General features: G+C 45.1%; 1 protein-coding gene across 2 annotated transcripts in view; it reads right to left on the minus strand.

Moving 5' to 3' along the window:
• The window catches only part of LOC8053706 (carcinine transporter), a 49,933-nt gene that overhangs the window by 17,166 nt on the left and 18,737 nt on the right, over nucleotides 1-14,030 (minus strand). For both annotated transcript variants that reach the window (XM_029990494.4, XM_042293800.1), the window contains 2 exons: nucleotides 9,133-9,287; nucleotides 6,470-6,638 (listed from right to left, as the gene is read on the minus strand). In XM_029990494.4, the coding sequence (XP_029846354.3) occupies nucleotides 6,470-6,638; nucleotides 9,133-9,287 (324 nt within the window). The remainder of the gene's footprint in view (nucleotides 1-6,469; nucleotides 6,639-9,132; nucleotides 9,288-14,030) is intronic.

Genomic DNA, 14,030 nt, shown 5'->3' on the forward strand with positions numbered 1-14,030 from the left:
TGAAATCTCCGCAGAGGCGTATACTGCCATCCTTTTTTACTACAGGTACAAGGGGTGTCGCATACTCGCTGGTAGCCACGGGCGTGATGACTCCCAACTTTTCCATTTTTGCCAATTCTGTTTCGACTGCTGCTTGCAGTGCGAATGGAATGCTTCTAGCCTTCAGAAACTTCGGCTGTGAACCTTCACGAAGAAAAAGTTTGGCTTGTTCTCCAGAAATGGTGCCAAGCTCATCTTTGAACAGGTCGCTGTGGTTCTCCAACAAGGCGTCCAACTTTTGTTTGAGACTCTCCGACGTGTCGAGCCTGTTGACAGTGACCAGGTTCTTCCAGTCTAGCCGAATTTCTCGCAGCCATTCTCTGCCAAGCAATGCCGGGCCCTTGGTTTCCACGACGTACAGTGGAAGCTCCTTACTTTGGTCGTTGTGCTGCACAAAGACCAAGGCCCGACCCTTCGGCTTCACAAAGTCTCCTGTATACGTGCGAAGTGTGAGCGTTGTAGGTTGTAGCTGCTTTCTTGGGAACAGCTTCCGAAATTCAGCCAAGGAGACAACGGACACAGCTGCGCCTGTGTCAAGTTCCATTGTAAGCTTCACACCGTCAACGTTTATGTGTACGGTGATTGGTTCCAAGCCCACAGCCTTGACCACTGCAGAGATACCGCGTCGTGAACGGACGTCAGCGTTTTCACCTGCCTTTGTCGTTTCGATTTTGTCGGCTTCTTGTTACCCGAACGGCAGGCGCGCTGAATGTGCCCTTTCCGGTTGCACTTGAAACATGTGTCACCGACGTGGGGGCACGCATCACTGCGGTGGTTGGTCGAGCCACAACGGAAACAACTTGACTGCTCTGGTACTTGCTTGTCGATCCGCGCTTTGTGGTCGACCCGAACCTTGTGGACGTCAGGGACCGATGCACCGCTGGTGTGCGTTAACGCTGCACTTTTAGTTGCTATTTCCATAGCAAGAGCCCTCTCTACCGCTTTCTGGAAAGTCAGCTTTTTGTCTTCTGTGAAGAGGACGCGCTGCACATCTTCTCGGCGGAGGCCGCACACAAAACGGTCGCGTAGCGCCTCATCAAGAAAGCCTCCAAAATCGCAGCTCTGTGCTAGATCTCGAAGTACCGCTACAAATTCGGCGATGGACTCACTTTCTTCTTGCGAACGCTTGTAGAACTTCGCCCTTTCCGCTATGACGGATGGCTGCGGCGCAAGATGATCGCCCAGAAGCTTGAGTAACGCGGTAAACGACTTTTCGGACGGTGACTGCGGGGCCGTAAGCGACTTCAACAAAGCGCACGTCTTCGGACCGATGAGACTCAAGAAGGCATGGACCTTCTTACCTTCGGGAACCTCGTTTACCAGGAGGTATGACGCCAGTCTTTCTTCATAGGAGCGCCAGTCGCTCGTCGTATCGTCGAAAGACTCGATGTGCCCGATGCGACTCATGGTCTTCGCTGAGGGGTTGCCGCTTGATGGCCGCTCCAGGATTCCGAGGCTGGACAATCCTTGGCTCCAGTCAAGCCCCCAGCAGTCAGACGATGATCCAACCCGTGCACCCGAACATCCTCGTCGCCAACAGCTCATCAATACGTGGTATGGGATACCTGTCCACCTCTAGGCAGGGATTGTACGCCATGAACCGTCTTGCTTTTGGCATCTCATCAGCACCAGGCATCTTCCAGAGGATAATGGATAATATGCTGAAGGGCCTGAAGGGTGTCAGCTGCTATCTCGATGACATCCTGATCACCGGAAAGTCAAAGCAAGAACACCTCAGCTATCTCGAAGCCGTCTTGTTGAGATTACAAGAACCTAGTGTGCATCTACGGCGACCAAAAACATCTTCCCCTTGACTGGACCCGCGAAATCCAAATGCACCCTTTGCCAGGGCGATGTCGGCCATGCCCAAGGGTGGAGGGGCGCGGGGACTGGCTCGTTCCGCTGTTGATAGCATTCTTGACATGCTTTCACTTGCTCTTCCAGGTCATTGTCAATTGAAGGCCACCAGATGTAGCTCCTGGCTAATTCTTTACTTCTGACAATACCTGGATGACCCAGATGTATTTCTTCAAGCAGGAGATTGCGCAGTTTTGGTGGTACGACTACCCGCATGCCATACATCAGACACCCTTGATGCACAGTGAGCTCCAGACGTCTGTCAAAGAAAGGCTTCATTTCCTTGTCAGTGATGGACAATGGCCAGCCCACGTGTGTCAAGTCGAGTACTTTGCTTAACAAAGGGTCGTGGCGTGTGGCACGAGCAATGTCACGGCTGGTGACAGGTAGCGTATCTAGACGCAGAGAATAGAAAGTTTCGTTTCCTTCGGTAGATTCATCTACCACAATGTCAAGTGGCAATCTTGACAAGCAGTCTGCTTCAGTGTTGTCACTTGATTTCTTGAACTGGAGCGAGTAGCTGTACGTAGACAGCGTCACTGCCCAGCGCTGCATCCGTGCAGCTACTCGCTCCAGTTCAAGAAATCAAGTGACAACACTGAAGCAGACTGCTTGTCAAGATTGCCACTTGACATTGTGGTAGATGAATCTACCGAAGGAAACGAAACTTTCTATTCTCTGCGTCTAGATACGCTACCTGTCACCAGCCGTGACATTGCTCGTGCCACACGCCACGACCCTTTGTTAAGCAAAGTACTCGACTTGACACACGTGGGCTGGCCATTGTCCATCACTGACAAGGAAATGAAGCCTTTCTTTGACAGACGTCTGGAGCTCACTGTGCATCAAGGGTGTCTGATGTATGGCATGCGGGTAGTCGTACCACCAAAACTGCGCAATCTCCTGCTTGAAGAAATACATCTGGGTCATCCAGGTATTGTCAGAAGTAAGGAATTAGCCAGGAGCTACATCTGGTGGCCTTCAATTGACAATGACCTGGAAGAGCAAGTGAAAGCATGTCAAGAATGCTATCAACAGCGGAACGAGCCAGTCCCCGCGCCCCTCCACCCTTGGGCATGGCCGACATCACCCTGGCAAAGGGTGCATTTGGATTTCGCGGGTCCAGTCAAGGGGAAGATGTTTTTGGTCGCCGTAGATGCACACTCAAAGTGGCCCGAGGTCTATGTGATGGAGAAGACGACATCACAGCACACGATCCAACGTCTTCAGGACTTGTTTTGTCGTTTTGGTGTACCTGAGGCCATTGTTACGGACAACGGTCCTCAGTTTGTCTCAACAGAATTCAAGTCTTTTATTAAGAATCTAGGAGGCCGTCACATCTTGAGCGCGGCCTATCACCCGAGTACTAATGGCCTCGCGGAGAGGTTTGTCCAGACATTGAAGTCTGCTCTCCGAAAAGGACGACCGCAAGACTCCCTGGAGTTGACGGTACAAACGTTTCTTCTGACGTACCGCAATACCCCTCACACGACGACGAAAGAAACACCTGCCAGTTTGTTCTTAGGCAGAAGACTTCGCACAAGACTCGATGCCATTAAGCCTTCCGTTGGGGGAAGAGTAGGACATCAACAGTTCGTCCAGACCTCGCAGCGAAAGGCGCGAACAAGGATTTTTAGTGTGAACGACAATGTTCTCGTGAGGAACTATAGAGGCTCCCAGAAGTGGATTCCCGGCACAATTCTGAAGCAATCTGGCCCAGTGTCGTTCCAGGTTCGAGTCACGACTGCTCGGGGCATATATATCTGGCGCCGTCACCAAGACCAGATGCTTCATCATCGTGAAAACTCGATGCAAGTCACATCAGACGGATTCCTGCCCGACCTGAGGGATCCAGAGAACGGCGTCGACGAGCCTGTTGTCAGTGAGTTTGCAACCACCCCACAGAGGGCAACCGACAATCCCGCTGTGCAACAGCGCTACCCCACAAGACATCGTCGTCCTCCAGACAGATACGACGCATAACGTTTTCGGCATTGTGTGCAGTGTGTGTTTTCCTTTGGTTTCTTCAATTACGCCGGGGGAAATGTTATATCTGTGGCAGTGCTCGTGCCTTGACGTGCAGCGTGCACGCGAGACTATCGCGTGAACTGACTGACTGCCTACCCAAGCGACAGCATGCAGCCGTGTTCTAACTGGGCTGATTTCTGTAACCCGTTTTTCTTGTAAATACACCACAACATGTGCCAGAGGAAAATATTTTTTATTATTATTTACAATATTGAAAAAAAATTTTTTTTTTGCAGTTTATGGTGCTTAATTTTTTGCTTATAAATCTGGTATTAGATTTGATATAGATGTTGTTTTCTTTGGGTTCTTGACGCAATGTACATGCAGAAAAAAACATGTTTTTGTGCACACATGAGATACGGCAACACACTTAAAATGGCCTAGTAGAACGATGTTAAACTTCACTATATTTCAGGCCAAAACCTCTGTTCCATAGCAGGTATGTAAAATTGAGCAACAATTCTAAGCAAAATAACAATCTAAAGGAATTTAGTGCGTGTTCAAGGTTCGCTAGCATTCCGGTGGCGCTTATATATTGCACTATGCCCGTCCTGTCAATATGAGTGGCGGGCTGGCAGGCACACTCACGTATGGGTTTTAACCTTCCTGCGTAGCCGTGCACGCCACCCAGTCATATTTTTGTATGCAAATAATAATAATAATTATTATATTATTATTATATGAAAATGACTCCGTCATGCATCTTTACGATCGATTAAAAAAACATTTAAATGTAACAGATAAAGTAAGTGGACTACGAAAGGTGTGTATTTTTATTATTTCCTAGGTCGGGCAGTTTTTATTGGGCACCTGTTCTCCGGCTTGTCCCTACTTGCAAAGATTTGGAGCGTTCAGGTGATGACTTTAACCCAGAACAAGCATATTCGCACATATTCATGAGCAGAAAGAATAAAGCAGTATGTATTTATTGCAAATTGGACTATACTGTGTGGCTTTCAATTTATTTTGATCGTCTGCATGCACAAGGAGTTACTTATCCAGTGTTACTGCATAGTTCTTGCCGTCTCTCGTGGCTTTCCACATGTCCTTCGTTCGTTTGGCACGTATATCCCGCATGCTGGAAAGTGCCAACACCATGTTTGTGCTAACAGTGTACGACAGTGCACATAAATACATGTACGAAGCAGTTTTAGCACCGTCTTTCATGCCAAGAGCTTCAAATAAGAACGCCGTATCTGACATATTTTTTTCATCTGCGTCAGTGAGAGATGTTTCAATGAGCCTAGTACATATAAATCATTCGCGATATTTGCTCTTATAATCGAGCGCAGAGAGAAAATGCACTCGCTTTTTCCCATAGAAATGCATTACCAGACGCACACCAGAAGCACATTAGCACCAGTTAACTCTCTAGCGTACATTATAATAACTCTATGTTTGCTGCCAAGCAGTCAGGCCAAGTCAAGCCGAGCCAAGCCGCTCTCGTAATGGCCACAAGTGCGTAGCTGCGGAAGTAATTAACCAGGAAGCCAAGCGTCGCGCACACTTGACGAAGCTTCGATCGAGGAACTGCCGAGCCCCGGCCATTTTTCGCCTGTCTGATGCATTGATGTCACCAAACAAGCCGTCGTCTGTGGTTTGCTTTTGGACAGTGAAATCGTGAAAGTGGTTAGGCCTAATTTCACATACTCCGAGTAAATGCGTTTATTTAATCCGTAACAGAACTGCGCCGCAAGGTGCATGCTGTGCTGTAGGCTGAGTGTGTCTGGTAGACCTGGGAACAGCCGTCTCCTTGAACGAAACTTGATGAATCTTAATTCATGCTGGGGGCTTCGGCAGTCAGGGGTTGGACTTCGTACGAGTTCTTGTCTCCGTGAACATAACTTGATCTGTGCGAGCGGGCTTGGGCGGTTGGTCGGCGATTGGACTTCCTACAAGTTCTTATACGCAGTTCTTATAAGCGGAGCGCGCCGCCGGATACTAGCAATACATATCGCCTAAGAACGGTTGTGTTGCTTTCCCTGTTGAGTGAGCTTTGTGGGTGCTTTTCCTTCAACAAAAGGACCACGAAAACGCCCTAAAAAGGTTCAAAATTTATAAAGCATGGTTACTGTGGCGCGCCCCCGACAACCAGCCGTGGGTGCATCTCCAACAATGGACACGTGCCGCAGTACCTTGCCGTGTCATATTGGCATCTAATATGACATTTGCACAGAGTGCGTAAATGCAAAAATTTGACTCCGTGTGATGAAGGTCCCCCTCCAAATATATATGTCAATTTTTGGGGAAAAAGTGTGTTCATTACGCGAGTAAATACGGTATTAAGTTGTCATCATAACTGACCTCTACCTTCCCCTTCCCCTCACCACGAACAGGGTCCTCCGTCGTCTCCGCCGATTCGCAAGGGGGTCCGCGAAACACTGACGGTCGAGAACCACCGCGTTAAGGTCTCGCAAGTTGTAGCCGCCGCCGCAACAGTGCCGCAGATTCGTCCAAAAACGCTCCATCTTTTCGGGCGTGGCGGCGGTCGATCGACAAGGAGACTGAGAGCCCAAAAGACATTAGGCGGGAAAAACAAGCTCACTTGATCAACACGACCACCATGACCAGCGGCATGCTGGTGACGATGCTGAGGTAGGTCCAGTTGCAGATGCCGTACGCCAGCCAGGGACAGACCATCGAGAACACTATGTAGGAGGCCGACCAGAGCACGATGGGCACGGTGCGCCAGCGGGGCCCAATGTACTCCAGACCTGCAATGGAAAACCAGTGGCAACAGCGCCCCCGTAGAGAATTAGTCGTCGAGGGAAGAAACGCTTCCCAGTCTTCCAATTAGACCGAGGGGGTCAAGTACAGTATTTTCCGGACCGCGGTCCATATGCAGGGGCAAATTTTGGCCGAAGAAAATTGACTTTTCTCTGGAGGTTCTGCACCAGGTGAACAGTTCGCACGTAAAAAAATTCTCGCGCGCAGCACGTCTTGATGAGGGATCCGCTTAATCGGCTCACGAAAAAGCTTGTACTATATATAAATCGCCATTGACATACTCTGTCCGTCACAAAATTCGTCGGCTCTCGCCGTAATGATGGACGTAGAAAGAACACAATCTTGCACAGTCCGTGCCACATCAAATTGCAGCTTTTGAAGATGTAGAGTTCATGAACCACAGTCCGAAAAATAGGTAAATGTTGATACATTCTTTTGTTCTCGGTCATTGCCCCTTCAACGCAAATTATTACAAAAATTACAATACGACAAGCTCCATTTCAACATCGTCAGGCATCTTGTAAGTTTTATCAGCCCACAATCACCCTTACTACTTTTTATACCCATTTTTTTTTTTTTTTTTTGGTGCTGCGGGCATCTGGTATTGACCTTCAGTCTCTTTGCAACCACCAGCATCTCTCAGAGTTGCAAATAAATACTATCAATATCATTATCAGGTCCTGTGCCTCACCCAAAAGTCGTGTTTTCGACTGGTCGGTGCCAGAGAGAATTTATATAAAGAAAGGTACCGCTGCATTAAACTCAAATCACTCTAAACTTGCCCCAAAAAGGTGTGTCACCGAGTCACAAGTCTGAGATAAAGGCTGATGTTACATCCCATTTCACCCCTTCCCTTTGGAGCATGACACTCTTCTCTTCGAGCAGGGCCACGTAGAGCCATAATCAAAGCAAGAGAAAGAATGTAAAAGGATTATCTACCTTGCAGAAAAGAAAAACAGCTCAAAATTGCAGTCCTCTGCCTTAGCAGACAAAGTAATGCAGTTTGCCTAAGACTAGAGTCGAAAATTTTGCCTAAAAGAATTTACGGGCCTACTGCCATATCCTGGAAATTAAGTGTCTGCGGTGGCGGCAGTCGCGCCTTCCGACGCATCGTACATTCACGCTGCGACGTCACAATATCAGGTCGTGACGTGACATGCACATGATGCTACGATTTCGCAGTGTCACTCAACATTGTGGCATCACGTAAACAAAGCATTTCTTGGCTAGATAAAGCAGGAAGAGTTTTTCTGCCAAATTCAAAGAGGAAATGTTTTTTTTTTTTTTGTCAAGTTTAGCTATTTGGTTACAAAGACGATCAAACACCACCAATCGGCCAGGGTAATGGGCCACAGACGACATTCGCCGTAAAAGTTGAGATTCGATCAGCCTATTCGAGGCATCAAGATGGAATGCACAGGACAGACGGCACATTAACCCATTGAGTGCGACGCTCGAGCATAATCGGGCACATTGCCGTGGGGCTTCCATTTCTGTTTGCTTCCTGCCCTCTTCAAGTGGGCTGTCATTTTTTTTATGTGCAGTGGCACGCACAAGCGAGCGACAAGAATAATGTTTTATCTTGTAATGTCACCTTTTAATCGCATATCATTTCTTTTTTTTTTTTTGAGCGATTTTTGTTTTAATGTGCTCCTTCGTTGTTACAAAATGGTGAATCTATGTCGTTTGATCTCGCACTTCACGGCAAACTCCGAGATCCAGGAATGCCTAAGAAACTCGGTATATTCTACGATCGCGAAAACCAGGAAGTTACGGTGCCAAATTAAGAAAGGGTGAGCGAGGCCGCTCGAAAGCTTGACTCCGGGGTGCGAGGTCGAGGTGACGCTGCGCAGTATTACGCCCTCAAAAGTAAAACGCAAGACACGTGTCGTAGGCTGGAGACATGCAGACATCGATTAAGCTTTTGCCCACGAAATAGCCTGTCTACTGTAAAATAAATTTTCTTCACGAAGCATGCTAGTGTTAATGAGGTAAAACTTTGCACATTCGACATGCAAGGGGAAAAGACCCGGCACTCAAAGAGTTAAAAGGAAAGTGAAGCAGTTCTGCACTTGAAAAAAAAAAACACTTAAATCCTCTTCATTTGCACTCCAGTATTATGAATTTCAGACTGATGTGCCAAGTAGCCACCACAGCGCTTTCAAATCAGAGCCTTTCCAGCGCGTTCGGTGGAAGGAGGGAATGGCGACCTTCAATTGTTCTTCCACGAGCGGCACACGCAAAGCAGTCAAAACCTTTAGGTACGATGTTGCACCCAGCGGTCAGTTTTTTGGCTTTCCTCTCGTCTAGTGATACGTTCGGGTCAAATGCTCGCAATGTTCAAATTCACGGGACAAAAATACGCAAAAATTCACATCTCAAACTCTTTTTTTTTTTTTTTTCAAGAATCTCTTAGCTGTTTCTCAATTATGCGAGCTCACAAAGGATCCGCGTGCTGCGCAGCACGAAGGCAGGACTCACTGAGTATGTAGGGGTCCTCCGAGAGGGGAATGATGCACATGCCGACGAGGAAGCGCAGGATCATGAAGGCAAACAGGTTGGTCATGAAGGAAGACACGATGCCCGACACCCAGGCCAGGGCGTAGCTAAGGATGATGGAGGGCTTGCGGCCATACCTGATGCAGAACGAAGACGGTGCGTCAAAGCAAAGTTTGAGGTTTCCATTAAGTCAAACCGACGAAGGGCACCTGGCACACCCCGCTAAGGTACTGGGGAATCATTTGGGCCGTCCGAGGCTCTTCTGACTTGCAACCGATATCTTGGTTGTGCATTAAGCCTCCGTCAAATCGCGGGAACCTCGGCCGGGATTCGAATGCGCCAACTGATGATCTGTACGTTGACGCTTTACCTCCGATACACATCGACCGAGGATCAAAAAAATTCTTCTGTACAAAACAACCCCGACTGATGGGCAGACGTGAATGGCAGAGCTGTCAAGGAGGGAAGCAATGATCGCGGAGCTCAGTGGCCCCGCGGGTATTGCTTCACCGCAATGCATGGATGCTCGGTGAGAAGCATGCTCAACACAGTGATGTGATTGGCCTAAGCCGTTTCGGAGCACCTTTCAGAGCGGCCAAAACAGTGTTTTGGAGCGGCAAGAGTGGATTTTGAAGCAGATATTCTTAGAAAACTAAAAACATTTGTTTTAAGTGCTGGACAATTGAAGGGCACATTGCTCGCCGCAGTAAACAAATTATAGTTAAGTTAGACCACCTGGAAGTCTTTCAACATGTAACTGAAATGCCAATGACATGACACATTTTGCAATGCTTCAGTTAAATTATACATATACCTATATGTACCCGCTATAGATAAATAAGAACCAAACTGCACATATTAAAATTTATATGAGAATGAGCAGCTTTTTAGTAAATATCACAGCATTAGGTTCACTAGTATAGCAAAGGTTGGCCAACCTATAGCAAAGGTTGACCAACCTTTGCAGTGAGCTGTGACAATATTATCACCATGCAGTGTAGCATTATCGCACAATGTAACAAATTATCATCACAGGTCACACAGTGTAGCATTTTTAATTGACAATTTGTTAAGTAAAAATAGTCTAAAATGAATGAAAACTCTCTATACTCGTTGTCACCTTTTAAAAGGGGGGGGACATGGGTCTTTGGAGGCAAAAGATTCCTAACACTTCATTCTTTTGAAAACGGCAATGTTGACCTCTACAGCTGTTGCTTTTTTTTAAACTACCAGGTTTTTAATTTCATAGCTGAATTTTAGAGCTATAAATCAATTTATAGTGTCTATGCAGACTGAATGTGTGTTGAAGTCGACTCTAAAACATTGTTTTCCCTAAACACAATTTTTGGATTTGTTGAAAATTTGCAGGAGGGATATCTCATCATCTAGGGCAGATAGAAATATAACTTTTCCTGAAACATGTAGCTAAATGTGTGAACACACAGAGGTTCGGGCGAGTTGGTTGCTCATGATGTACAAGGGGAACAGCGCACCCGGAGAACAGTCATTCAAATCAACATACACACAAAAGAAAGAAACGCTTACTCAGCGCTGTTGAGAGCAGATTTCTTAATATAGGTTTAAGAAATTTTAAATTCATCTTTTGTTTTATTATTGTTAGGCACACATTCAGCACTGAACTTCAATGTGTAATAAAATCGCTAATGGGTTTATCTTAAAAGTGCTTCAAACATTGTATTGTCTGCACTTCGTAGTATCTAGCCTTGTGTTAAAGAGGATAGAGTAGAGTTTTCCCTATTACTCCTCCCACAAAGGCAGGCAAGCTTTAGTTATCTTGAGGACAAATTCTACTGACTGAGAAAATTACCAGGTATTTGAAATCAGCACAAAAAGTTGAATAAGCTTGTGCAGTTTCGTTGGATTTGGTCATAAAATAAGAAAAAAGCTCCAAGAACAGTGTTCCCCCTTAGGAACCATAGTCCGGCTCCTTGTGGAGCATTAGTACTCATTTTTCCCTTTATGCGAAGAATTAAGATATATGTAGGGGAATTTCAGGTTAGATATATGTTATCTTATCAAGACATACCCGTTTGAAACACCAAAAGCATCGGTTCTCCCTCCGATAACCAAATCTGTCAAGAAGATTTGGTTATCGGAGCGGCTTATGAGCAAAACTTCCTTTTTTCTTAAGGTGAAAACAAGTATAGTTAGCATAGCAAATCCACGTGGGTACAGTACTATATGGTTTTATCAAAGTTGCGACCTTTGGCAACCAGCAAATCTTCCAAGTTTGCCGCCGACCCAAGAAAAAAAGCAAAAAACAGATTCCTTTTTTTTTTTTTTTTTTTTTTTTTAAATCAAGAAAATTTTGTAGAACATTTATCTTTGTTAATTTTTACATGCCATCATTTGGTCAATCTCGGCCTTTCCAATTCGAAGAAAGGACCACCCGGTTGCACGTACGTTCACAGCAAAACGTTTTGTCAACGTTCAAAAACCGGTGAAACCGTACAGTTCAATCTCATACGGGCTGCAGTGCTACTACATTGGGAAAGTGAAAGGTGTCGTTTGCACTCAGAAATGGCTTTTATCGAGCTGTGATCGCGAGCAGTTCTGCCACGCCTGCCTGGCAGAGCCAAGGGATCCTCCCTAGAGTGTTTCCCGTTTCCGCCAAGGAGGGCAAGTAACGAGTTGGAAACGCAAATGACTTGTGGATTTATAAATCTCCTCGACTGGGATAGCTGCGACGAATGTGTTGTTCACATGACACAGTCCATAAATATGGTTAAATGAAAATTCACTTAGCTTAGGTTAAGTTATGTTACGTTAGGTGTTCAATTTAGCTGGGTTTTTGTTTAAGCATGGTGCAACAGTACTAGTGAAAGGCCTTGGGGAAACTATTTGATATTCGACTCGAAAATGTTCAGCCAAAAGCGCTATTCACTTCGAACTGATCTTTACAAAAACGTTCATTCACTCCAACAGACCGACATCATATTTCTAGACTTTTCTCGGGCATTTGACTGCGCACCACACCAGCGGTTATTACAAAAAGTGGAAACGTTGAATATGGACCCCTCACTTATATTTTGGATTAGACAATTCCTTACCAATAGAACCCAATCCATTGCAATTTCTAATCAGTTATCATCAAGCACTGATGTTAGGTCTGCCGTGCCCCAGGGCTCCGTGCTGGGACCCCTTCTTTTTCATATATATGTAAATAATCTCCCTGTTAACATTTCTTCATCGATTCGACTTTTCGCAGACGATTGTGTGCTGTATAAAAAGATAGTACATACAGCCGACACCTGTACACTTCAAAGCGATCTGAACTCTATTGCTTCATAGTGCAACAGGTGGCAGATGAGAATTAACATCAACAAAACAAAATGTATGACTGTGACAACAAAAAATCATCAATCAGTTGCAACTACGCTATCAATGGTGTCCCTCTGGAAAAGGTAAATAAATATAAATATCTGGGTGTTTTCATTTCCAATACTCTTAGTTGGCACAATCATATTAACTACATAGTTGGGAAAGCCAGTCGTTCCTTGGGATTCATCAGACGGAAGTTGTATTTAGCTCCCCCTGAAACTCATTTACTAGCTTTTAAGTCCTTTGTCAGTTCTCAGCTTGAATATGCCAGCATCATATGGTCTCCCCACCAGGATTACCTAATTTCCAAAATAGAAAAAATTCAAAACAAAGCCACGCACTTCATATATAGTGACTATTCACCTTACACGAGCGTTTCAGCGCTGAAACAAAGGGCTAATTTACCGTTATTAGACGCCAGGCGCAAAGTCTCCCGTCTGGCGTTCATCCAGAATATTTAATACTTTTATATTAACCTTAAGGAACGCTTATTGCCTCCACCTCATTGCATCCTTCCCAGACATGATCATCCTCACAAAATTTGCTTATCAAATTGCCGCACTAACCAATTCCACAACTCGCCATTACAGCTTGCCAATACAGAAGACACTCATTGCCCCACAACGTTGTAAATATAACAGATAAAAATTAATTCAAGTCTACATGTGAACGTTTGTTCCACCTTTCCCAGGAATGAGCCATAGGATGGTGTCCTTTTTGTTTCTCATGTGTGAAGATAGTTTAATTTCTTTTCCGGTAGCCTGGTTGGCACGATGCTCCCCGTTTGTGTACGAGTGTTCTTTCTTTTTTGAGTGGGTATATTATGTTATTTTCGTTTGGTACTTTTTCTTGAGTGGGTATATTTGCATTGTTTCTTTTCTTTAAAGGGGGACACCACCCAGAAAAATTAAAAATCTGCAAAAATTGGCGATTTTGAAAAATTGCATATTTACATCCACCAACATTTAGAGGGTATTCCTTGCAATTTTCACTGTTTTACACTGCATAGTTTATTTTTTATAAATTATTTTCTGTCCACTGAAGCTAAAGAAAATGTAGGGTTTGGAGCACTTTGAACACATTTTTCTCTGTTCCACTTTTTGGTATAAATTCAATTTTAGTCAATCTATCGTTCGATAATGGCAATACAGGGAAGGCTCGTTCTTCACTTTACCTGACTGAAATTTAATAAAGAATGCGGCTATGAAATTTTTTTGTCACTTTACGGATGTCTCTTATAAAAAAAAAAATGTTGATATTTTGTCGAAGACACAGAAAACCAAAAAGTTGACCAATTTTGCAGAAGAGAAAATTGATAGAAATAAATTACTTTTTACAAAAAGCTTTCCATAGCCACACCTCCTAGGCATTCCGCTAGATATCTAGTGAATAAAAATCTTGAATATTGCGATAGTTTTCCGACGATAGATTGACTAAACAATGTAGGCGTGTTGCTGATAGAAGCTGCTCTAATTTCCTTCCCACATAACCGACAGACCTGACATTTTGTTATTCACCCTCTAGCACGACCACTAGCC

The sequence above is a fragment of the Ixodes scapularis genome, unplaced genomic scaffold (assembly GCF_016920785.2).
Source record: "Ixodes scapularis isolate PalLabHiFi unplaced genomic scaffold, ASM1692078v2 PGA_scaffold5__190_contigs__length_132052651, whole genome shotgun sequence".
Classification (NCBI taxonomy): Eukaryota; Metazoa; Arthropoda; class Arachnida; order Ixodida; family Ixodidae; genus Ixodes; species Ixodes scapularis.